This window comes from Panicum hallii, chromosome 7 (genome assembly GCF_002211085.1).
Source record: "Panicum hallii strain FIL2 chromosome 7, PHallii_v3.1, whole genome shotgun sequence".
Taxonomy (NCBI): Eukaryota; Viridiplantae; Streptophyta; class Magnoliopsida; order Poales; family Poaceae; genus Panicum; species Panicum hallii.
Genome location: NC_038048.1, coordinates 43,348,806 through 43,373,869, shown reverse-complemented (window position 1 = coordinate 43,373,869; position 25,064 = coordinate 43,348,806). Strand labels below are relative to the sequence as shown.

The window sequence follows — 25,064 nt, the reverse complement described above, 5'->3', positions numbered from 1 at the left end:
TTAGGCCGCGGCCACTGCACGCATGTGCATCTCAACGCCCAAGGCGCACTCAGAATAAAAGAGTTGAGGGTCAGCTTGAGAAAGCTAATCAGAGGGCCGAACCCAAAATGCGAGATGGAAGGCAATAGCATTAGCTTGCTGCTCCTAGCGTTACTTGGCACCAAAAATCACTAGCCTCGATGTTCTCGGTCCTCGCAATTGGCAGTATCCATAATCAGTTTCTTTTAATCTCTCAACTGTCTCATTGCATGAATAATTTTGTTCATTAAATTGTAGCTCAAGATGGTTGACTGGGTGCAAAGTTTCATATTGTCACTTGTGGTGATTGAAGTTGGCAAGGTAAAGCGTATACAAAAGGGACTGGAGCTACAAAACAACACAGGCCAAAATTCTGTTAAACTAGCAGCTTATGTAGAGAGTGAGAAACATTCACATCGGCTCATGTAAAATTCATGAAAAATGTGGTTTAGCCTGATCAATGGGTACGAAGGGCAGACCATTTTCATGAGAGAAGGGGAGGAGATTCAGTGACTTGGAAGGAAAAAAATTTCAGTTGACCAAAAGTCTGATGCTATTGCTCATATGCAGTGTGTGAGCAATGCATCAAAACCTTATCCTCCAATGATGCATCGAAGTAAGAATTTCACACCCTGATTGGTGACCCAAGATTTGGATTTGGCATCTGAAGTTGGATGTTAATTTTAAATTTCGAATTTATCATTTAACCGCAGCCAGTTTCGACTCCACTATTTCTTCGTTTGGCTGTCATTTGAAAATGATTTCATATTTTTGAAGCAACCAACTGTGTTCAATAAAATTCTTTCTAGTTATCGGTGCTGTCACATTTTCACAGGGAAAAAGGAAATGGAAGGGTAAAAAATGGTGCTGATTACAGCAAACAAATTTCAACCTATAAAAAATAGTTCGAGCACTAAAGCAATAACCAACAGGCTTTTATGATACAAAGGCTGGACAACGAAAGACATGGTAAGCAGAGCACTGATTCAGGAAGCCACTGATTCACAAAGCTTGCTGACAAACAAACTGATGGAAGAAGCTTCTCTACATAGTGAATCGATCATCAGTCATCAACCATCCTCGCTCCTTGTTCCAGAATCACATTCAGCTGTTGAGATCTTGAGTGTGTCCATGGCTCTGCACCTCTAGTGAACCTCACGAACAGCATCGCTAGGTAGTCCTTGGTCGTCGTCCTCCCGTGCCGCATCAGCCTCTTCTCGTCCCCTTGCTCCGGCAGTAGCTGCTTGCTTGCCCCTCTTTTTTTTTTCTCGAATATTGCGTATCTTTGTATTAAGAAGAAAGATAGTTTGTTACACAACACGAGCTCCATGCTTGCCCCTCCTGTTCCTTTCCAAAAAAAACTATTGCTTATTTATCTGCAAGAATTGCGTGCCCGTAAGGTATCAAGCGAGCAGAACACGGTTGCACAGGGACGAACACGATAGTAACCTGCAGTTTCCTCTATGGCCTCCCCAACGTTGAGCAATGTGTTGGGAGCGATGGGCACGTCGTACCAGACGCCGGCGCTGCCGTTCGGCTTCTGCTCCTGGAGCCCGCTGACGGCGTCGTCGATGAAGACGACGGTGGTCACCGAGGCGTCGGAGTGGGGCTTCAAGACGACGACGACGACGACGAGGTCCGGCTTGGGGCAGCGCGGGTAGTAGTTGAGCCTGGCGTGTGTCATGGAACTCGTTCATCGTGCCGACGAAGGAGCCCTCGTGCAGGACCAGCAGCTGGCGAGCACGACGTCGGTGATGTCCCAGCACCTGCCGCCTGCCGCCTGCAGGTGTACTCGCGCAGGACACCTAGCGATCCTGATTAATAGCTCTGATCTGGGAGGCTCTGTTCCTCCGGCGAGGGCCTGTGGCGACGGCGGATGCCTTCTCCGTCGTCGACGTCAGCGGCGGCGTGGAGTCCATCCCCCTCGGCTACATCAGCGCGCGGCGGTTCCAGGCCATGGCGCGGCACGACCGGCCTGCCTGCCGGTTTCCCGTGCTTTCGATCCCAGCTGCGGCGGCTGTTCCTTCGGCGATGTCAGCATCGGCGCGGGGCCGCACGGCCATGGCGCGGTAGTACGATCCGTCTCCTCCGTATATGGTCTGGCCTGCTTCAAATCGTGATCGAGGGTTGTGGATCGGACGGCCCCAGGTCGCCACCCGCCACGGAGCCGGGAGACGGCGGCGGAAGCGGACGGCGTGCGCGCGGGTGGCGCAGCGACCACGGCTGCGTCACCTGCAGACACCGCAGGCTCTGGCCGGCGACCGGCTGCGGTGCTTTGGCAGCCGCGGCCGCGGCGTGCGCTCGGAGTAGCGCGCCATGCACGCTGGAACGCAGCGCGACGCGCGATGCTGCTGCGGCAGCGTGTTGGAAGCTACTTGGATGGAGAACAGGGTAAGTCGGAGGCGGTGATGCTGGAGGAGCGCAAAGATGGCGCATTCCTGGACCCGGGGCTATTCCGGAGCGGCGGCGACGGCGCGCGTGTTCACGTGGAGACGACGGGAAGCTATCGGGAGATTCATGGCAGGAGGCGACAGAGGAAGCGGAAGGCGTGCAGTGCATACTTTCGGCCATGATGGTCGATTCGCATTTGGATATGAAGGAGAATGTGCAAATGCCTTGGTCCAACCTGAAGCCTTACAAAGCACACAGACTTGGTGGTTTGTAAGATCGCACGCTGCAGCACTCACTTCTTTATTAAACTGTCATATTTTCGCATTGTGGATCAACTTTCGTGTTAGACAACTACTAGAAATTCAGAGGAACAAGGTTCTAGGATAAATCTCTTGCGGCCCGTTCCCTTCAGTTGAAGAAGAAGAAGAAGAAACATTAGACAGAAGCAGCGAAGGCGTCAAACCCTTCTTGCCGCCTTGTTCCTTGGCTTGGCTTCAATTCATTTCAGGGGACTTCTTTGACAGCAAGCCGTTGAAGCTGGAAAACGGCGATTAAGATCGGGGCGCACGCAGGCCATGAACTCCATCTGACCAACACTTGAGACATAGCTTGATTGCCAGCAGATTGAGGCGCCTTTGAGCTGATGTTCTTGGACCTGAAAATTGGTGGCAGATGGAACTCTCACCGTGAAGCCCGGGCTGGAGCAGGAAGAGAGCATGGAGCCAACGCACGGCACGACCCTGAGGCGCGTTCAGCCATAGGCTTGAAGCCCATCAGTCTTCCCCTATTGAAACATTGAAACAAGTACGTACTGAAAATTCTCCTCTGTAAGAGCGGACAATTAGCGCCATTGCAATGTATAACTGTAAGCTTGGTTTGCAGTTGGCACGAATGATTCCTTCTTGGCAGGAGATGAAGTCGGAGCTCTTTCCATTATTTAAAAAAGTTGGCACGAATGATAAAAGATGTGGTAGGTTCCGCCGAAGAGGCCGCCAGCCGGCGGGCAGTCGATGCATTGGGGACTCGAGAGGGCCTGTCGGCGCATCGGCGGCAGCGTAACTGCCGCGCGACGCGAGATGACAAGACGACCCCCAACCAACCCAGCGCCTCCGATCCCCTTCCCTCTCTCTCACCGCGCTGCTGAGCGTGCCTCCGATCAGTGATGGTGGCCGGCTCCGGTTTGATTCACGTGAGTGGCCCCCGCGCTGACGGCGCCCATTTCACCATCATTTGACGGGACTTGCGGAGCCATCCCTGATCATTTTGACGGGACGCGCCGTCGACTTGGGTTCAGGATCAGATGCTTGAATCATTCATTAGTTGTGCGGTTGCTTCGATTTCACTAGCAGTAGGTAAAAACGTAAAAAAAAAATTGAAAGAAGACCCCGTAAAAGTTAGCAGTCAGTAGTCACCGGATGGGGGGATTCGACAGGGCAAATCTGTGTGGTAGAAACTAGAAATGAAACACGTGGACGGTAGAAACCTAGTAGAAAGTAGAGAGAGTCCTCAAGCGATAGCCAGAGCTGATCGCTGTCCATCCTCAACGCCTCATGGCTTAGCTTGCTTCTTGGGTTTGCATCGCATGTCTAGCAGGCTGGCGCTGATGATGCGCCTGACCGTCTGGGTACGTTGGTTGTTGGTACTGCTACTCTTCTTGCTTCCCGAATTGCAGACACAACTCCGCGTGCTTTTTTATTCAGAGACCTTTTTTCCCCCATCAGTATGGAAACTGGTATCTGATGATCCGATCACTGTTAGGAGTCGATCCAATAGGATGTGCGGATCATTGGATGGACTTCTAACCTCCAATAAATAGCTTATCCTTGCTTGAGCAGATGAGCTAACGCTGCCACAGCTACACCTGCGCATCTACTGCACCAAATCTGCTACTGTGCTACACGCTGGCCCTGACAGATTCGGCCCACACGTCAGTAAACATCGCACATGCCAGTGATATGCACAGTAAGCGCCGTCACGTGGGGTATCGGCGCCAAGTGATGGGCCTGGGCCGAGCCGGTCAGGTGCCCGGGGAGACTTGTTGGGCTTACATCACACTGACTAAGCGCTGGGCCCATGCCGGGCCCACCTCGTTCAAATACTATGTTTGGCACCCATGGGCACGTCACGCCTCACGACCTGCCTGCGCTGTACTCCAGACCTTTGCCCACGCATCATCGAATGATGATTCGAGCTCGTACCGCCACATGCCACCGCTTCCAACTCGTGATTAGCCTCCACTGTACCGTGCACACTGTGCGCACACTACCCGCATGTGAACGTCTTCGTACGGCCATGCATTATGCATGATGCATGGCTCGGAGAGGCAGGCAGGCAGGCTCGCTTGGACGCTACTTTAACATGCATCCACGCCAGCATCATTGGCCAGTGGCCACGCACATGCGCCGTGCCGGCGCCTCACGAGAGGTGTTGCTCTACGCCTCTACTCGTAGTACTGTTCGACCTGCTTCACCGATCGTTGACCTGGGAGATAACCACGCAGCCATCCATGTCGCGTAGCATGCCATGCCACCAGCGGTCGCCGGTCGTGGCTCGTGAACAAGTTTTGTTGCCTCTGGTCTCGTTTCCGGCGGCTGCGCGCGTACGGTCAGGGAGAGGTCAGTGTAGCAGCAGACTGGCAGGCAGGGTCCAGGGGTGCATGCTGCATGGCGCTCTGCGCGCTCAGCCTTCTCCCCGGCCTGGCCATGCTTGTGAAACCGTGTTCGTGCTCGGAAACCTTTTTGGATTTTCCAGGTGCGTCTGGTCTGAGTCTGAGCAGGCGCAGCGGCAGCGCAGTCTTCTCGGCCCTCGTGCGCCCGTGGGGGGCGACGCGCTGCCTGCCGTGCCAGCGAGATAAGATTGCCGTTCCCTTTCTCTGGACCACAGCCGCTGCATGCAGATTTGCGCAGCGAGGGCCGGGCTTCCTACCACGACTGCGAGAACAAGAGAGCTAGCCCGTGCAACTGTGCAAGCGCGGAACATGGTAAAAGATGATCAAAGTAGGCCCGGACAGGCCACCACGGGTTGTGTCTCTCTTGGCATTCGAAAAGCTACAGCGTCCCATGATCTCTGCCTGCGGCAGCAACGATCTTTGCTGGATCTAGACGTACTAGAGTCCCTCTGATTTTGTGTTCACGTTTACCTTTACACGAAGCGTATTGTGATCCTGGCGGAAATGATGCACCTCGATTTAGTCCTAGGAATTTAATTTCCAGTCCTTTGAAGGGCTTTTTTTCTTGACCCGCCGGTACTTGGGCTAGGCAACCGGCTTGTCGGCGCGTGGGCAGCAGCGACGTACGCGGTACGACCTGCGCGGCCCGGCCGCGGACACGCGCACCGGCCTCCACTCGATCCCCCCGGCGGCCCGGCCGCAGCCCCCGCTCCGGCCATCAGACGAGAAGTAACCAGGCGCGCGCCAACCAACCAACCAACCAACCAATCACCCACCCCGCCCTCCTCCTCGGCTTTTAGCGCTCGTCACGTGATCAGCTGGCCCCGCGCCGCCAGCCACCCACCGGCAGCAGCACCATCCCCGCGGCCGCGCCGCGCGCCACTCGCCGACGCGACGCCGCCGGCCTCCGGGCTGGCCGGATGCTGGCGAGCATTATTGGCGGCCGCGGGGGCGTCGTTTTCGCCACGCCGCACGGCCCAACCGCCGTGAGATCCATGACGTGCTGCAACAACCGCCGCGCGCCGGGCGCCGGGCGCCGCCGCCGCGAGCCCTGTCGTGCCATCCAGATGCATGCCCCTGCCCTGTGCCCCGACCCCGACCCTATACGGTTGGCCGACGTTGACGTGTGGGGGGTTCGCGGGGTGCGCCTCGTGAGTTGCGGTGGCGGCCCTGTGCCCCGTGGGGCGCTGTGTGGCATCGACGCCGGCCGCGCTGGGCTCGCTCGCTCGCTCGCAGCGTGCCGCCAGTGGGAGACCGCCACATGCCGACCCCGAGGCAAACAGAACAAGACGTGCATGCCCGCCGGATAGCTACAGTGCGGCTACTGCTACACTAGCTAGCCAATGTGCTCGGCGACAGGGGTTGTGCTGGAGTGCTAGCTAGCCAATGTACTTGTTACCACGACATGGATGGATCACGCGGCGGCCATGCCTGCCGTTGATCTGGTCTGCGGCTCGATCGGACGCGCAGGGGCACGAGTTGCACGACAAGTCAAGGCGGTCAATGCGCTCGCACAGTTCCCGAGGAGGACACCGCCGCGGGGCCCGCGAGCGTGTGCGGGGCTGTGGGGCTGTCTGGTTCTGTGGCCCCATCCCCCGGCGAGGTGAGAACAGCTGGACCGCGACGTCCAGACGGGCTCACAATGATGAAAGGCCAAGTTATTCCGTCTCGCACAGTGGCCCCAATTTAACGTGCCAACTGTCTAACATGGAAACTTGGGCCTCCATCTACATGGGTTCTCCCTTGTCTTGCAAGTCAACAAAAAGGCGGTGTGGCTTCGATGCCACGAACGTAGCGTCGCTCTCGCCGCTCATGCAGTGAGAAAGCAACATGATGTACTGTGAGAACATGAGTCGTCTGTCTTGTGTGCAGTCAGGACCGACTACTTGCTTTTACGAGTGCAACCCATCTTTTTTTTTCTCATCGCGATTTCTGAATTCTGACGCGATGCCATTAAGGTTTGTCCTCAACGTGGTGAAACGGTAAAAAAAAAAACACCCGCATTTTTACCAGCGCGCTTTGCAAATGCAAAACGCCGAGTGAGCAAGGACCAAGGAGTCAAGGACTCAAGGTCCTGGAGGATCAGGAAAATTAGCAGCGGCTATGGCTGTAGAAGTGAGCCGTGCGCCCAGACCCTAGCGGCGGCGCTGGCCTCCCTTTGTCCGCAGGTGGAGGGAAGCATGCCTCCCCCCGGCCCATCACGTGTACCAGCTGTCCTGCGACGCCCAACCGGCGGCCAGCTCCTCCCCGGCGCGCCCACATGGTCGCGGGCGGGGGATACACGCACGGGCCCGTCGCGTACAGGTGCCCCGAGCAGCGTACCGCGAGTCGTGACCCCCCGGCGATGAGGTGGCCGTGGACCATGCTAATCCGGAATTCGAAACCGGATGCGATACATGCTGGTGCCCATTACCTTGTTATCCATCTGCTCCTTTTCCCTTTAAAAAGAATTCCTGTCGATTATCTGCTAGCTCTATGATCTTATCCGCCAGCAGTGCTGATTTTTTTTTTTGGAGGTGCGGCAACTGGCAAGGAGCACAAGCCGTTTCCGGAGAAGAAATAACGCATGGTTCATCGATCCTGATGTGTATACGTAGCCTACATAGGCCTCATGCAAATGCAAGGTGCCAGCCAACGTAGCAGTAGCAGCTTGGTTCCAGCCTTTCACTCCTCTCTCTGCGACTCTGCACAGCAGTCTGCAGAGCTCTGCGTTTGACTTGGAGTCAATGTCAATCTGGGATAGTGTTTGTGTTTCCAGGCCTGCCCCTCTGGTCAGGCTACTATGCACTAGGCTGGTAGTTAGCCTCTAGCTGATGCTACGACGACGCCTCGTAGATGCATGGCAAGTGCAGGTACATGTCACGTATCGCACGGTGTAGCAGCGTTCACGTTCCCTTGCGAGAAGTTGCTGCCTGGTGCATGGTGCTCTTCATACGCGGCCGGCGTTGTACGATGCTTCCATCACTCCTCCGCGCTGTTCTGGCTTGGTAGTAAATGCCTGCCTGTCCGAAGCGAAGCCTGAACATCAAGCAGCTTCGAGACGGATTTGACAAGACGCAGTAAGGTGGAGGAGGCGGCGGCGATCCCCGATCTGAAATGGCCCTGCCGGCAGCACTCGTTTCTGGATCCGGATTCCAGCCAGTTCGTCAACTTCCCTCTGCGCAGCGCTCGGCCGCTCGTATACACACGCGATCGTAAAGCCGATAGGACGGAACACGCAGCAGGGCGACATGGGCGAGCGAGCTTGAGGGCTCGACATGCTCAGCTCCGACCAAGCCACGGTCATCCTGTGACCCCCGATCGACGACCTGATCCAATCCAAGAAGTGTCCTCATTCCCAGCATGCGAAGCAAGCATGGAACCGTTTGAAGAAAAAAAAGGCTGCGATATCATCAGGCCACCCGCGCACAAGGCGTCAAGGCAACGGGAGGCCGCGTGCGTCAGCTGATGCTCTCTGGCGCCTCGCCTGCACGTACCACCCCTGTCGCTCGGGTACCCTGCTGCCGCCCTGCGCCGCGACCGCCGCGGGGCCGAGGTCTTGTTAGCAAAAAACAACCACCGGGCAGTTGGTTAGGAGTGGTGCGCCTGCGATCGCTGCCGGCTGATGGCGGCGCGCGCGCGCTGCGCTGCGTGCCTCCGCGGCTCGCTCGCCCACGTGAAGAGCCCGTACGCATCGGTTTTGGCCTTGTCCGCGGCTCAGTTGAAATTGACCGAGCTGTACCATTACTTGTCCCTGGCCATTACTGCCCGTACCAGCGGCGTTCAAAACCTCTCTCGACGTCCAAACGCTTACCTGTTTCCATTTATATTAACCACACTTCACTAATGCTTGCTGTCCCTTGAATTTACTACGCTGTACCGGTGCTACGACTCCCGCCTAGCGTCGTCGTTGGTCAGCTAGGCCGTGTCCCGTGTGCAACCGCGGGGAAGCAGAGAAAACGGTTGCCCCCGGCACGGCATCCGCGAGTCTTAAAACCACCCGGAGAACCAAACCTACCCCCGGCCGCCTGCGCCCACCTTGCCGCCACCTCCCGCTCCCCTCGCGCACAACAAAAACCGAAGGGGAAAAGCGAGCGAGCAGCACGCGGCCCAAGGCGGCCGCGGACGGAGCCAAGACAAGACGCGCGGGGGTGCATGTGGAGAGAGGAGGGGCCGAGAAATATCACCGATCAGAGAGAGGGGGGAGAGAGAGAGATGCGCATGGCGGGCAGGTGCTTGTCCTTAGCTGGAACCCTCCCTCCCGTGTCGGCCTCATCCCACCGCCCTGCCCTTGCCTGCGAACCGCGGCCGCCTATAAGGCTATAGCCCGTTGCCCCTGCCCCCGTCCGTCCGTCCGTCCCTCACCTCACCTCGCCCCCCTCTCCCTCCGTCACCAGGTAGCACACTAGCACAGCATAGGCACAGCGAGCCGCCCTGCCCTGCTCGGCGTAGCCCAGAGCGAGCGGGACAGAGGGAAAGAGACAGAGCCAGCCAGGTAAAAGGCAAAAGCACAGCACATTAAAAGAGAGGCCGCGAGCAGCGGCAGAGAGAGAGCAGAGAGAGAGGAGCATATATGGCGATGCCCTTTGCCTCCCTGGCTCCGGCAGCCGACCACCGCCCCTCCTCCCTCCTCCCGTTCTGCCGCGCCGCCCCGCTCTCCGCGTAAGCCTCCCCTCCCCCCTCCTCTCCCGCACGGGAAAGCTCCCCTTCCCCCTCTTGTTATCCGCTCGCCTCTTTATGCTCGCGGGGCGTGCAGGCATCTAATGCGGTGAGCTTTGGTTTGCTTTGCTTTTGCAGGGTGGGGGAGGCCGACGCGCAGCAGCACCACCACCACCAGCACCACGCTATGAGCGGCGGGAGGTGGGCGGCGAGGCCGGCGCCCTTCACGGCGGCGCAGTACGAGGAACTGGAGCACCAGGCGCTCATATACAAGTACCTCGTCGCCGGCGTGCCCGTCCCGCCGGACCTCCTACTCCCCATCCGCCGCGGATTCGTCTACCACCAGCCTGCCCGTAAGCGCGCCGCCCTCCGCCTCCCTTGGTCCTTCCTCCGCACGGTTTTTGCATTGCACAGCGATGGCGTCGAGCGTCGTCGTCCATGCCCTCGAATCTCGATCTGGTTGTTTATTCGGATCGAGGGATTCAGGTGTCCTCCAACTCCGTTTGTTAATCCAAGTCCGGTCATTTGTTAATCTCTCTCTGGATTCGGCCCCCAAAAGGCTCGCGGTTTTTTAATCCGGTGGCTCTAGATTTGCTCATCCCTATAGCTTAGCCTCATGTTCTAATGGTGCTTTTTTATTGGTCTGATGTGATTAGAGTATGATGCTAGGCTTTGGCCCCGGCCAAAAGAGGTGGTTAGTTTATTGATGATGATTGGTCCTTTTCTTTGGGATTATTCCTGTCTGGTTGTTGGGAGCCTAACCATGCTCCCACTGCTGCTGCGATGAAGACAACAACCATATCGCTTTCAAATGCATGCTTTCTTGAGAGTTAATTAAAATCTAAAACGGCTCGGTAGATCTACTTGTGAGTTGTGATGTAACTTCCCTGCGATGATTGGACGGCGACGCGTCGCGTTTTGATTCTTGCGAGAGATTGGAAAAGTGCCCATTCCGGGGTTGCTCCCTGGCATCCAAATACGCACCGACACAGACGTGTTCGTACGCTCGTACACATGTATGCGCGCCGGCGCCGCGCCAGCACATTGAGGGTGTGTTCGTTTCACCCCTCTAAAATCCGAAACATCTAAATTTTAGAGGTCCGGCACCGAACAGCCCTCTAATTCAGCCTCTAATAAGACTGCGATTCCTCTAAAGATTTTAGAGGGGGGAAGCACTCTAAAGATTTTAGAGGGGTCTAATGCCAAACGAACACACCCTGACACTGGGTTTCTCAGCTCTCTTTGCGTGTGTGGTGTTCTTGCAGTTGGTTACGGGCCCTACTTCGGCAAGAAGGTGGATCCGGAGCCCGGGCGGTGCCGGCGTACGGACGGCAAGAAGTGGCGGTGCGCCAAGGAGGCCGCCCCGGACTCCAAGTACTGCGAGCGCCACATGCACCGCGGCCGCAACCGTTCAAGAAAGCCTGTGGAAGCGCAGCTCGTCGCCTCGCCGCACGCCCAGCAGCAGCCCCCGGCGGTCACGTCCGGCTTCCAGAACCAGTCACCCTACCCGGCGGTCCTCGCCGGCAACGGCGTCCGTGCAGGCGGCGGCGGAGGTGGCGTCGGGACCGGCACGTTCGGCCTGGGGTCCACCGCTCAGCTGCACATGGACAGTGCCGCTGCTTACGCGACCGCTGCTGGTGGAGGGAGCAAAGATCTCAGGTGCGTTTCATTAAGTTTTCTGCGACCTCTGTGACATACCCAAACTGTTTTGTGCCAGTATTAGTTCTTAACTCCCTGATCGGTGTCAGACGGATCACGGTGATGGTTTCGTCATTGTGCTTGATTGCTTTGCCTCACTAATCAGTCAGTAGACACTAGACGGCGGTGTGGATCAGGCTAGTAGTGCAGCCCCAGAAGCACTTTTTATTATCTGCTCTTCAGACAGATCTGTGATCAGACTTGTAGCGGAAAACTGAAAAAATTCTGTCTCTGTACTCTGTACTGCCACAAAAACTCAGAGATTATCTGCTTTAGTCATCTGCTTCCTTTGATCTGGCCATGCTTTCTGGGACCAGATTTCATCCTGACTTCCTGAGGAGATGACGCTCTTCTGGTACTGCAGAGCAGGGTGTTCCATCCTTCGCTAGATCGTGATGATGAAACACATCCAGGCTCTATGTTCAGAACTAGTGCCTGCATCTCTCTGTCCCCTGCTCTGCTGGCCTAGGCCTCCAACATTTATTCTTCTACGGACTGCCACTGTTTTTTCTTGCGCTGCTTCTTCGGTGACGGCTGGAGATATCGGCAGAACTGCTCCCGGAAAACTGGCCTGTTTTTTTTGCTTTTCTGGCCGGGAAACGTCTCATCCATGTGCCTGGAAACCTATATCTGAAAAGGCTAGCATGATAGTATCCCGAGCCCGTCTCCTATTGCACGCCCATGCCGAAGCTTTTTTGCACCCCTCAGTATTTTGCAAGTTGACACTTGCTTTAAGGCTTTACCCAAGCTTAGGCTCTGCAATTGTAGGGTCACCTGCGGGGGCAGGTGTTGGCACATGATGTTTGTTTGCTTACATGATTGGCTGTCCCATTGTTTTTTTCACTTTCTTTTGCAACTATTGTTTCCCCACTTTCTTCTGTCAGAGTCAAGAAATCTGTACCCAGTAATCGGTTAAAATCTGAAAGCCTGGTGAATATCCTAGATCATAACTTTGCAACTTCAGGTATAGGGTTTTCTCTCTGTCATTACATATGTGTAGGGCTAAGCAGTTCAGAAAATTGCTAGTTGCATTACACACCTGCAACTGTTGGTTTACGCATCAAATAATGCGCATGTTTCAATTAACATGGTCTGCAGATTTGGTTATTGAGAGAACAGCTTGTCCATTACTCCATTTGCTGGTGGATCGTGTTTATATCTAAGAGACTAATACTGATTGCTGCGCACATTTTTCTGACATTTTCTTGTGTCATCTGAAATCAGGCATTCGGCTTATGGGGTGAGATCCCTGTCGGAATATGAGCACAGCCAGCTGATGCCCGCCGCCATGGACACCTCGATGGACAACTCATGGCGCCTGCTGCCGTCCCAGACCCCCACGTTCCAGGCCACAAGCTACCCTCTGTTCGGCACGCTGAGCGGCCTGGACGAGAGCACCATCGCGTCGCTGCCCAAGACCCAGCGGGAGCCGCTCTCCTTCTTCGGGAGCGATTTCGTGACGGTGAAGCAGGAGAGCCAGACGCTGCGCCCCTTCTTCGACGAGTGGCCCAAGGCGAGGGACTCGTGGCCGGAGCTGGGCGACGACAACAGCCTCGCGTCCTTCTCGGCGACCCAGCTCTCCATCTCCATTCCTATGGCGACCTCCGACTTCTCCAACACCAGCTCCCGATCGCCGAGCGGGATACCATCGAGGTAAGCACACGCTTCTTTCTGAGGTTTGAGTGCCTGTTGATCTGCGAACCTTCTAAATTTGACGAGGCCGGCCTGGAATCGTTGCAGATGAGCGATCGTGGCATGTGGACGTCTCGGAGCTGACGACTCTTTGGTGCTGACCTCATCGGACCGTGATGCGTCAACAAACACGTTACTGCTACTAGTATTATGCTGCTCTAAATTTTCAGACAATATGCTTCTGTAATATTTTTCTTCTCCTCCCCAAGTTACACTCTTTTACCCTGTCGGAATTGTATGAAGTGGATGGTCGCCGCGGCGACGCTGTTTATTTGACCTGTTTAATATCGAAAGCTCCGTTTCGAGTTACTCCATGATCACTGTCTCTTTCTCTGTCCCCGTCCCCGCTGCATGTGACAGTTTTTTTGCTGCGTGCGTCAGTGATTCAAAGATAAACTGCTATACTTCACATGACCTGAAACAGTAGAGCCCTGTTGCCTTTTTGGAGGGCGGCAAGCCCTAACTTGTAGACGAGCTGTGGCCTTCTGGGTCGACCTAATACTGGTCATTGCAAACAAAACCTGATCTCTGAAAACACATACTAGGTAGCTTAGGTTGCAATCCTCGAACAAACGCGACATGGCATCTTCTCTTCCAACCCAGTTGCCTGCCTTTGCTCGTTGCTTGTGGTTATGGGCAAACTAGTCCTCTTTTTGGCGATCGCTTTGGTGTGCTGTGGCGGAAGGGAACATGATACGTACGCAGGGCCAAGCTCGTATGGGCACCGGTCAGATCGGAGCCGGGGCTGCTTGGGGAAGAAAAGGCGCAATAATTCTGGATCTGTGCCGCAAAGCCTTCCAGAGTTGGTGGACGAACAGGCTGGTACCCCCGGGCGGGCGGGGCCACGCGCGCACCCGTTCCCTGATCCGGGGAGCAGCGGGCGCGCGGCGCTGTTGCGATGAGCCCGGCACGGGGCGGTGGGCACTGTACTGCGATGGCGTATCGCCGTGGCAGGTGGTGGAGACGTGCCTGGTGCGATTCGCGTCACGTGTCCTATCGGGTTGGCGCCTTGGGGGGGCGTCGGGGGTGGATCGGCATGGACTTGGTGCCGACGCATGTGGGTGGCCGTGTTCGAGCGCGTTCCGGCGAGCCGGGTGGTCTCGCGTCTCGCGGCAGGGCCGACGGCGCCAGGGGGGGGCGTCGCGTACTAGCCTACTAGGGCGTAGGCTAGTGCGGGCCTGCCGGCCGGGGATCGGGCGGAGGAGGAGGGCACGTCGGTGACAGTGGCATGCCGGGTGTTGGACGGGGTTAGGTCGCCGGGGCTCTTTTGGTTGGTGGTGATGAGGGGTGACTAGAAAGCGCGAACGGTCCCCCCGGGTTGATGGGGGCGTGCGATCCATCCATCCAGATTGCTTAGAGCTGCTGCATTGTGTCGCGTGCGACGCTAGCTGCCGGCGGCCGGGCGCTGGGCAGGCTGGATCTGGCCGGGGGGGCGGGGGGTGAAGAGAGAAATGATGTCGTATCCTCCGTCGTTGGCGACAAGGGGGAAAAGCCGTCTGGTTGCGTCTCGCGGCATGGAGCTGTGCAGATGCAGCGGTGGTCTCCGGTGTACGGACGGGCGGGGTTGGTCCCGGCGATGATTCATGCAAGTGTCGACGACAAGAAGTCCACGTGAAGATCAACGGGCCCAGGACTCAGTTGGCCCAGTGACTCTCTCTCCCTTTCTGTCGACACGATCCCACGACGACATGCAGGACCAGGACCACACAAGAGCCTATCTCTAAGCTGGCTGGAGAGATTGCTGGTCCCATCTTGTTGTTGGGCTGGGCAACGGGAGTTTGATCTGTAGGCTTCTATTAGCCCGGGCCCATGATAATGCATCACCGCCGAAGCCCGCGTTGGGCCCGTTAATAAATGGAGATGGCGTACGCACGCAAAGGCCTTGCAGTTACTTCAACAGCTGGCCAATTGGCTTGAAATCCGGCCCGGCCCACGAATAACAAGCGCATCACCGCGGCAGGGGTTCCCGGTGGGGGAGACGCCACCGGCAGAGTCTAGCGGACGCCTCCCCCTCATTCCCACGAGATCCGACTCCGACCGAAACCCCCGTCGCCGGCCACCGTCTCGGCAGCCGGCTCCGCACCCGGACGCCGGCGGCGCGAGAGGAATACGGGGAGCGATGGGGTGGGGCACGGTGGTCTACGAGGGCGCGGTGGTGGGCTCGTCGCTGGTGGGGCTGGGCTGGGCGGGGCTGTGGTTCCTGAACCGGCGGCTGTACAAGGAGTACGAGGAGCGGCGGGTGCTGGTGCAGATCCTCTTCGGCCTCGTCTTCGCCTTCTCCTGCAACCTCTTCCAGCTCGTCCTCTTCGAGATCCTCCCCGTCCTCTCCAAGCACGCGCGCTTCCTCAACTGGCACCTCGACCTCTTCTGCCTCATCCTCCTCCTCGTCTTCGTCCTCCCCTACTACCACTGCTACCTGCTGCTCCGCAACTCAGGTTCCGGCACCCAATCAATCTCCCAATGCCTCAGTTGCTTTCTCCCTCTGTGCGGTGTGCGGCTGTCCTGATCGGCTGATCGGTTGGTGGTTGCAGGGGTGAGGAGGGAGCGGGCGTGGCTCGTCGCGGCGCTCTTTCTGCTGATATTCCTCTACGGGTTCTGGCGCATGGGGATTCACTTCCCCATGCCTTCACCTGAGAAAGGTCTGACATTGCAAACTTTCAATTTTATTATTGATAGTACTAATTAGTACAGCTTATGATACAGAGCTCTGATTTATATGCTAGCCAACTGTTTGTTGCTTAATTTGGACCTAGTTGCGCCATTGGGTTGACTTCCTGCTCATCTTGCAGGGTTTTTTACGATGCCACAGCTGGTCAGTAGGATTGGTGTGATAGGAGTATCTGTCATGGCTGTTCTTTCTGGTTTTGGCGCCGTCAATTTACCATACAGTTATCTGTCACTGTTCATCAGGTTTGGAGCTTATCTCATCAATATTGTATTTTTCACTTTTGAACATTAGCTGTGATGTACATCCTTGCGATCTTATACTTGTCATTTTTGCAGAGAAATTGATGAAACGGACATCAAAACTTTGGAACGGCAGCTGATGCAATCCATGGAGACATGTATTGCTAAGAAAAAGAAAATTATTTTGTCCCAAATGGAGATGGAGAGGATTCAAGGATCAGAGGAGGTACTTATTTTACTAATCACTGCCTTATATTTCAGAGAAAATGGTCCAATCTTCACATTGTGTTAACATGGGAATATATTCTAGGTACAAAATATTAGAACTTGAAAGATTTAGCTACATGGTATTGCCATGTTTTATTTTGTGATCATGTAGTGGAATCGAAGGAGTAATGGGTCATTCCATCTAACATGCAATGGAAAAAGTCATAACGAACATAGGGTTGCAACTTTCTAGTGGCATACTGTTTTATTGTTACAGCACGGGCGAATTTTACATTTACATGCAGAAGCTAAAGGCCAGATCATTTCTGAAGCGTATAGTGGGAACAGTTGTTCGATCTGTCCAGGAAGATCAAACTGAGCAGGGTATACTTGTATCCTTGTTTCCTTCTTCTGTTGCTTTATGTGTTTCTTTGAAGGTGATAAGCGTTAATTCCCGGATCAATCTTGTAGATATAAAAAACTTAGAAGCAGAAGTTCAGGCACTGGAAGAGCTTTCCAAACAGCTGTTCCTTGAGGTATATGAACTACGTCAAGCTAAGGTATTCTTTTGTGTGCCATGTATGATATCTTAATTATCAATGCCAACATTTCTACTTGGTATTGGGATACACCCCACTACTTTCTGACAAATTATCTAGTAGCTGTAAGCCTGTAATTCTTATTTGATAGTTGTATTGATGCTTCAGTATCCGATGGTCAATAAGTGAGGTAGCTATTAGTCCATACTCTACGCCATAAATCTCAGGAAAATAAAGTTCTAACACAACTTCACTGTCTCTTGGCTTATAGATGAGTTATTTTCTTGACCCTGTAGGCTTATAAATGAGTTTTTCCCCAATGGCTCTTGATCTCTCACAGTTTCCACAGTACTTTACTGTCTCCCACTCCCCAAACTACAGCACTTGTGTATTATAGAGTCTTCTCTTAAGTGTCCAGGGAGAATAAGTTGCTAGCATCGCAGTCCTTTGCATCTTGTATGATTTGACAATAGCGACTATTGGGCATGTTTCCCTGCAGCAGTTCTTAGGCTAAGTAATCTGTGTTTCCGTGGTCTTCTACGCTTGCTATGCAGATAGCTGCTGCTTATTCTCGAACATGGAGAGGACATCTTCAGAATCTACTTGGATATGCTTTGTCAGTGTATTGTGTTTATAAGATGCTTAAGGTATTACTCCAAATTGCATTATACATATATCTTGCATATATCGTATTGATTTACACATCATCAAATCATCTTGTTTCATGTACCTATTTAATCACTCCATTTTGGAACAGTTTTATCTAGCTTAACCATTTTGCTGCAAAGATTGTTTTATGGAACCTTGTTTTCAATCTCGTGTTTGCACATCACACTTGTGATTTAACCTCAAGTATATTACCTTTTTTTTTTGCAGTCCTTGCAGAGTGTAGTCTTTAAGGAGGTACAAACTTCACAGCCTTTGTGGATCTACATCCATCTGCTTCTATTTTTAAATCCATGAACATTTTAATTATTTTACCTACATTTTCTCTCCCAGTCAGGCTCTGTTGATCCTGTAACAATGACAATAACGATTTTCCTGAGGCATTTTGATATTGGCATTGATGTTGCACTTTTATCACAGGTAAGTGTACCGGAGGTAGAATAATTGTAAAAGAATTTTGAATTGCATGTATGTAGTGTACTTTATGTAGATAGAATATGAATGACTAATGTGGTTTTCTTATATGTAATATTGGGTTTGCTTGTTTTTTCATCGCTGTCCACTTCTAGTTGTATATTCATTGAGGTTCTGACCTTGTGCTGCTTCTGCCTTGTACTTGCAGTATATATCTTTGATGTTCATCGGAATGTTGGTTGTCATATCTGTTCGGGGTTTCTTGGCAAATGTTATGAAGGTGAGTATAATTTGTGGACGCTACTTCTATTTTGTGAGTTTATAGTGCCATCCAGTGATCTGTGGTATTTAGCAATTAGCATCTTATTCTAAATTTGAGCTGTCGTGTCTCATTTTCTGTGCAGTTCTTCTTTGCTGTTTCTAGGGTTGGGAGTGGCTCGACAACCAATGTTGTTCTTTTCCTATCAGAGATCATGGGCATGTACTTCATATCTTCCATTCTTCTTATAAGAAAAAGCCTGGCAAATGAATATAGGTATTCCATAACCGAACATGTTGCATTTATTTTAGCTTGATTTCCGTTCTATATTTGCAGCAGCGATCCCCGACTAGCTTTTTAAAATCCAGTACAATCAGAAATTGATGCTTAAAATGTGCTAGTTTATATGAAGATTTAAATAAAGAGCAGTAAATATGTCAACGTAACAATTGATGTCACAAATAAAGTGGTTCTGGCTTTCTGGGTCCCTTATCAGTAACCTTATTGAATGAAATGATGTTATACTTCTTTTGTTGTCTTTTATGTCTCATGGTTTGAAACTTTCAATCATGATCAAGTTCCATCGACATAACTTATGTTTGTTAATGAATTTGTGTTCAGGATGATCATTACTGATGTTTTGGGTGGTGATATCCAATTTGACTTCTACCACCGCTGGTTTGATGCTATATTTGTGGCAAGTGCATTCCTGTCCTTGCTTCTTATTTCAGCCCAATACACCACCAGGCAAACAGACAAGCATCCGATTGATTGATGCATATGTCCCACTTGTGTGCATAGTCTTTTAACCACTATTTATCTGAGGTATTTGCTTATTATCCTCTACGCTGCACCAATCGGTTGTTCTCGCTTCTGTTGATACTATCTTGCTTGTTTTGTCAGGTTGACCCATTTTTGTACCACAGTTTCCAAAGGCACTGTTTCTCCCCCAGACCTCCATACACAGTTACAGAACATAATACATCAGTTAACTTGAATGGATCTCTTTATTTCATAATATGTCTCCCAGCAGCATGATTCATGGTAAATTGTTCCTCCGCATGGAAGTTGTCTGCCAACCCTGCACGTCTATAGCAATCACCCGACTCATGTGTGGTGATGCTGTAATGGATTCCGTTGTACTGTTGTCAGACAACGGAGGAAGCCCATATTAGGAATGGAGTATGACTTTGTAAAATAGCTTGAGACTAGTGTGCTAGCATTGTATGGGTTTGATGTATCTTGAGGATTCTTTTGGCTGTTATCTGTAACATTTGACACAACTTTGAAATGTAGATCTATTATTCATTTGATCACTTTTTTCTCGGGAGGATGTCTCCAGCTGAATCACTGTACGTACTTCAAGTAACCTGCAAGAAAATCCATTGCACTGATGATGTCTTCTTTGGTGTCAATACCTTGTCTCCATAATCATACTTCCACACAAAACAGTCTCCCCCTCCCTCTATTTTTCTATTTATTTGTAATCCTTGTCCTGTAATAGAAAAGATGTCCAAGTCTTGTATGCAGTGATAACCTATTATTCTTGTTCCTGATCTCTGTATGAGCCCCACTCGTTTGTAATCCAGTCATTCATCCAGTTTGCTGGAGATGCATTCGTAGTTTGTCATTTTGACTGCTTCCCTCCATGTTTTTTCAATTTCCATGCAAGAAGTTTATTGCTGTTCTCTGGTATATACCGCAGTTTGAGCTTGATAGACTCATAGTGGAACGATCTAGAGATGGGATCAGTAGGTTTTGGTTCGTACCCAGTGTCTGCACTTCCCAGCTGCAGGCAGGTACATGCCGAATTAAGCATCCATCGCTGAGCAAGAACTGTCTCAAAGAGTACATGGTCCCAGATTCCCAGTCCAGAGCCCTTGCCGGGCAGCGGAGACAATAGCACGGGATGGCTTGACACTGGCACGCCATGACACCAGTAAACACCACTGCACACTGCCTGTCCCCGTGCCATGCTGCCTGTGCCGCGCAAGTGCCGACCGATGCGTCCAGCCTTGACAATCTCAACAGACACGGCCAATGACAGACCTGCCACACCCCTGAGCGCCACACACGTCTCTATGAAAAAAAGAAGCTTGCGTGCATCGATCGCGAGTGCACGGGCCAGTCGGCTGCATGCATGCACGCTCGCATCGACGGCCCCGGTACGGCTGGGCCGGCGCTGCCCTCTTTTGAAGCACGCGCGTACGTCGTGAGCTCTGAGCTGCGGTACTTTGGCAGGGGAAAGGGAAAGATCGAAGTGGTGTAGCCAAGCCATGGCGAAAGCGAGAGCGAGCGACTTCCGTTCCCAGGGCCGTGCGGCTGGCCTGACACGGTCAATGCTGCTTGCTGCGTTGGCCATCATCATCGATCACTCGTCCCCGCTTCGCGCAGCAGGGAACTCAAAAATGGCGCGACCGATTTGACGGCCAAGCCAGCGGATCACAAAGCGGTCGAGCAAAGTCGTCGTTAAGAAAAGAAAAGAAAACACACGCGCGAAAAAGAAACCAACACTCGATCACATCAGGTGCCCCCGGTCCATGGCCGCCGCTGCCCGTGGTCATTGTGAGTAACAAGGTCTGTCTGTCTGTCGCGCTCTCAAAGGCTGCCAGCGCGATCTAAGGAGCACGGCCGGAGGGATCACACAGCTTATCTCCGGCAGTACGGCGTGGATCAGCGTAGCGCGCACCGGTTGGCCGACGCAAAAGCCCGGGCAGATCAGCATCCTCGCTCCGTCGCTCGCGAGGAAAAGGCGCGCGTGCGCGCGCGCGGACCCGAGCCTGACGCGACGTCGGCGTGTACATGCCTGTCTCTGGTGCTCGTGCGTGTCATCACGGCGTCAGGGGGGACGCCGGCGGGCCGCTCCCTGACCGGCGGGACGGCCAGGCAGCCGCACTGTGCTGTGCACCTTCCCACCCACGGGTTGGACTCCAATCAGTCACGCTCGTGGCAACAGTCCGCTCGGGCTCGGAGCTCGCGCACGCGGCCGCCGAACCAGCCAGCACGACTCGACTGAACTGGACCGGACTCGAGTGGCCTTTTCCCAAAGGCTGCTCCCGGCAACGTGATCCGGCGGCCGCACCCATGCCATCCGACCCATCCCTCCCGGCTCGGGCTACCTCCAGGCTCCAGCCCAGTGCCCAGCCCCTACCCACCAGGCCACCACCGCTCGGCCGGGCGCGAGCTTTGCCTCGGCTCGCCACGCCTCCTTTCCGTTCCGGCCGGCCCCAAAGATCCGCTCTGCTCGGCTGCTTTCTGATCACCGAAAAAAACCTCGATTCGTCCGCTCCACCAACACGCGCCTCCACCAGCACCGCACGTCCGGTCGTTTTCGTCCCCGATCCGCTTCCCTTTGGCGCCGCATCGCCGAGCGCGAAAACAGAGGGAACAAACACGGCCGGGGCATGCATGACGCATCGATGCGCATCCACTCTTCACTCTCCACTAGCTAGCGCGGTCCAGTAACCTGTACTCATCCGCCAACACCAGGTTCATGTACTAGAAACTCCGTCGTCGTCATCCGGTCTCGATCCCCAATACCCCATCCGTGGCGCTAGACGCCGGGAGGCTACAGCAGTTGGTATGGTAGGAGTGGCTAGCTCGCAGTCGCGGCAGCGAGCTACTGAGCTAGTAGATGCCCCGCGGCAGCTGGAGTCAAAGCTCGCAACACTGGCCTGGGCTACGGGCTAGGCTCTATAGCCTACGTACGTACGACGCATCAAACGTTGCGACCACCGCATGCACGCAGCGCGCGTCTCAGCTAGCTGGATCACTGGAACGACGCGCTTGCATTGCATCCCGCTGCATGCATGCATGGTGCATCACTGCATCTGCCGCGCTCTGGGCAGGCAGTCGTCGGCCGGCCGGTGCCGGCAGGGCCGGGGCGCCGGGCAAAGGCTCGGCTCGGCTCGCCTGCGCTGCGCGCCCGACACGATCCAAACCGCCGTGGAGCCCGACGCGGCGGTCCGTACCCCGGCACTGACGCGCCTGATCTGCCAATTTGACCGCGCCGGCCGGGAAGCCGTACGCAGCGTGCCCCCGCCCGTGTGATGGGGGCTCGCAGCTCGCTGGTGGGATTGGATTGGATGGCGACGGCATCAAAATGCGGGACGGGCGAATGCTCGTGCTCGCTCTCGCGCGCGCGCGCCAGCATGCGGCGGCCCCGTGGCCGGCCTGCCTGCCCGAGGTGATCCATCTGCCGGCTCGATCGGTCCCGGCGTCTGACTGGGGAATCTGCTTTCGCCTGCCTCTGCTCGCGACGCGATGCGATGCTCGTCGGGCTCGCAAAACATTTCTGCTGGGGTTGGGGAGTTGTGAATGAAGTCGTGATCGATGTAAGCTTCACCTAGTAGGAGGAGAGAGTAGCATCTGTTTCTTCCTTCTCCTCTGAATTCATCATTTGGTGATTGCAGGCGGTTATTAGGAAGGTGAAAGAAAAAACTGATGATGATGATACCGTGTGATGGTAATGCAATGCGAGCTGCCCCCTTTCTGCCTTCTCAAGAAACTATCATTCAGTCACATTGCCGCTTTCATCTTTAGCTTTTGCTCTGTCGTCCTCCCAAAAACACTGGCAAGCATATGCTTTACTTCATTCCCTCGAGCTTTCTCAAGAAACCATGCACGTCAAGACTGATCAAGACTAGGCCACCACCCCCAGTATCCACCACTCGGGTCTTTTTGAACGCTGAGCGAGCTCTCTGACTGGACGAAAGCAGAAAGCGTGGAAATACTATATCTGGACTATTTTATGGGGGGTTTTCGCTCCTTTTTGTCTCGGGTCATTGGTCAAGCAGAAGTATCTGAACCGAGGCGCCGTCCAGCGGCCTGCACGGTCACTGTTGGGGCATTACACGTTCGCAGCAGCCTGTGGCGCCGTACGGAACGGAAGGGTCCCCAAATATTTTGTCTTGTGATGAGCGCATGAGCAGCTAGCCGGAGCGAGTTTATTTGAAGAATGCTGGAGCGAATGGCTCGTGCATTTAAGTGGGAATCTAACTGTTTCGATCAGACGTACGTGTGCGACGGCTCGAAGGGATTAGACTGGTCGATGATGGCAGCAGGGAAGCCTCCATGCGTGGCAGGGCTACGTGCTAGTATGTAGCATTTCCTCAGCGCTGCTTCGGTAGTACTCAGTAGTGATCAGTATATAGTTCGGTACTGCCAATGTACTTAGCATATATGAAAGTGTTTTTTACAAGGCAGTCCTCTCTGCCATTTTTTTTTATCTAGGTACTCCTTCTAGTCTTAGAAAATGTTTGGGATGTCTTTTCTCCAGCTTCTCTCTCGGCTTACTCTGGAAAACGGCTCTAGAAACTGTTTTTGAGATCAGCTAGAACGGGCTTCACTAGCTCCCGAGAGCCGTTTTCAAAATGGAGCCGGAGCCCGTCCAAACACGGGGCTTGGCTTGACATGTAAGCATTGAAGTTTATCGCGTGCTACTTTAGTTTTTGCCTCTAATAAAGCTCTACCTTTTTACTGAAAGGGAAGTATTTCTTGTGTGAGAAAAGAGACGTTTAGTATGGCTTGCTAATTATGTCCATTTAACAAAGAAAATAACCTTTTAACGATGCCGAATTGTCAATTCATTCATGTTAAACAATATTGACGACGAGCTGCATTGCAATGCCAAAAAAAAAGGCCACTCCATTTCAGACGACGGCGGCAACGACGAGATTTCCTAAACTGCCCAGTTCGCATGTCCGTGCCCGCATGCGCGTACGTACGTAGCGCTCGCCGCTCGGACGACATCGGCGTTCAGCTCGGCGTCATGAAGCCTGGTCCCTCATCGCCGTCAGGTCACAACTCACAACAGCAGCCAGGCAGGATGACGCCACGGCCCGGCCTGCTCCTCCTGCGCTCCGCCCTCTCTACGGCCGGGGCCCACCGCGAAGGCATCGTAGGCTCAGGTGAGGTGGGGACAGCCCAGCCAGCCCCACACCGAATCCTCCGGTGGGCCCGGCGCTCAGGGAAGTCGCCACACGCCCCCCAGATCGACGGCGGCGATCTCCATGGGCCCGCAGTTGGTCGTGCCCACATACGGGACACGGCTGTGGCTTTTGCACTGGCACTGGCCGTACACGGCGGGAACGATCGATCCGACGGCTGCGAGCGACTTCGCGGCCCTTATCCCTCTCTCCTTCCCATTCGAGAACTCTAGCAAGTCAACTGCCAAAGAAGTATACGCATTAAATTGTGTGTTAAACAATCCACAGGGAGAGCACTTGCGACGGAACAAAACGGAAACGTGTGTCACCGACACAAGTGCTGTTGGAACGTGTGACCACGAGGCGTATGCGTTTGGATGCAATGTAGAAGCCAAATCTTCAGCTGTATATTGCTGGAACAAATTGTATGCTGGCAAATTCAGTTGCCATGTGTTTGGACAGCTTTCGGTCACTAAACCAACAGCTCGATCGAGGTGATGATGTGTTCTTGGATGTCTATCTCCCTCTCATCTTAAAAAGCATGCTGGACGAGTCGCACCTACAGTGTAGAACAAACAAAAAGATCTTCAACACACGCTGCTACGTGGCAATCCATGTCAACTAGTGCTTCTCTAACGGATTTGTTGCAAGTTTATTTCAAGGGGTGCTCAGCAATACACTTGCGACACGTGAGTATGTCCATGGATGCCTAACAAACATCTTGGATGCATGCAGGCTTTAACCTTTCCAAATACTCATTGCTAGTTATGACTTTTATGGTGACAAAATAGTTGTATGTAGTGAGTTGAGGTCAGATTTTATTTACTGCAGTAACAAGTAGAGGGCAAAATGGCAGTAATTTTTAATCGCATAAATAACACCTTAACAAACCCAACTATATTTAGAAAATCCGCATTTAAATATTGTATATTTGGAAGGGAATGGAGGCCTTATTTTCCCTTCCAAATATTTTCACTAGCAAAGTGGTCATAGGAATGCTTAAATTTGTAAGTTTTACAAATGAGAAGATGTAGTTCTTG

At 53.5% G+C, this 25,064-nt stretch overlaps 2 protein-coding genes across 5 annotated transcripts; both read left to right on the top strand.

The window, feature by feature from the left end:
• Nucleotides 1–9,418: 9,418 nt before the first annotated feature.
• Nucleotides 9,419–13,390, top strand: LOC112900235 (growth-regulating factor 3-like). 2 transcript variants are annotated; one of them, XM_025969019.1, is made up of 5 exons: nucleotides 9,419–9,718; nucleotides 9,854–10,068; nucleotides 10,981–11,374; nucleotides 12,638–13,066; nucleotides 13,154–13,390. In XM_025969019.1, exons 1-5 carry the CDS (start codon nucleotides 9,630–9,632, stop codon nucleotides 13,155–13,157), a joined length of 1,131 nt encoding a protein of 376 aa, XP_025824804.1. In that variant the 5' UTR covers nucleotides 9,419–9,629; the 3' UTR covers nucleotides 13,158–13,390. The 2 variants fall into 2 exon arrangements, with proteins under 2 accessions (XP_025824804.1, XP_025824805.1); XM_025969020.1 differs by having other exon boundaries at nucleotides 9,429–9,551.
• A 1,680-nt stretch (nucleotides 13,391–15,070) lies between these two features.
• LOC112901548 (GPCR-type G protein COLD1) lies at nucleotides 15,071–19,422 on the top strand. 3 transcript variants are annotated; one of them, XM_025970480.1, is made up of 13 exons: nucleotides 15,071–15,540; nucleotides 15,637–15,744; nucleotides 15,895–16,015; nucleotides 16,109–16,238; nucleotides 16,525–16,603; nucleotides 16,691–16,779; nucleotides 17,313–17,405; nucleotides 17,635–17,661; nucleotides 17,758–17,844; nucleotides 18,047–18,118; nucleotides 18,243–18,373; nucleotides 18,719–18,922; nucleotides 19,001–19,422. In XM_025970480.1, the coding sequence occupies exons 1-12, from the start codon at nucleotides 15,225–15,227 to the stop codon at nucleotides 18,870–18,872; spliced, it is 1,407 nt and encodes a 468-aa protein (XP_025826265.1). In that variant the 5' UTR covers nucleotides 15,071–15,224; the 3' UTR covers nucleotides 18,873–18,922; nucleotides 19,001–19,422. The 3 variants fall into 3 exon arrangements, with proteins under 3 accessions (XP_025826265.1, XP_025826264.1, XP_025826266.1); XM_025970479.1 differs by having other exon boundaries at nucleotides 16,525–16,779; XM_025970481.1 differs by lacking the exons at nucleotides 18,719–18,922; nucleotides 19,001–19,422 and having other exon boundaries at nucleotides 18,047–18,122; nucleotides 18,263–18,348.
• The last annotated feature ends 5,642 nt before the right edge of the window (nucleotides 19,423–25,064 follow it).

Excerpts from the sequence above, each read along its gene's own strand:
- LOC112900235 (XM_025969019.1), top strand. The coding sequence starts at position 9,630 with ATGGCGATGCCCTTTGCCTCCCTGGCTCCGGCAGCCGACCACCGCCCC. Across the intron at positions 10,069-10,980 it reads CGTCTACCACCAGCCTGCCC|TTGGTTACGGGCCCTACTTC; the intron begins GTAAGCGCGCCG and ends GTGTTCTTGCAG. Across the intron at positions 11,375-12,637 it reads GGAGGGAGCAAAGATCTCAG|GCATTCGGCTTATGGGGTGA; the intron begins GTGCGTTTCATT and ends ATCTGAAATCAG.
- LOC112901548 (XM_025970479.1), top strand. The coding sequence starts at position 15,225 with ATGGGGTGGGGCACGGTGGTCTACGAGGGCGCGGTGGTGGGCTCGTCG. Across the intron at positions 15,541-15,636 it reads CCTGCTGCTCCGCAACTCAG|GGGTGAGGAGGGAGCGGGCG; the intron begins GTTCCGGCACCC and ends TGGTGGTTGCAG. Across the intron at positions 18,374-18,718 it reads AGCCTGGCAAATGAATATAG|GATGATCATTACTGATGTTT; the intron begins GTATTCCATAAC and ends ATTTGTGTTCAG.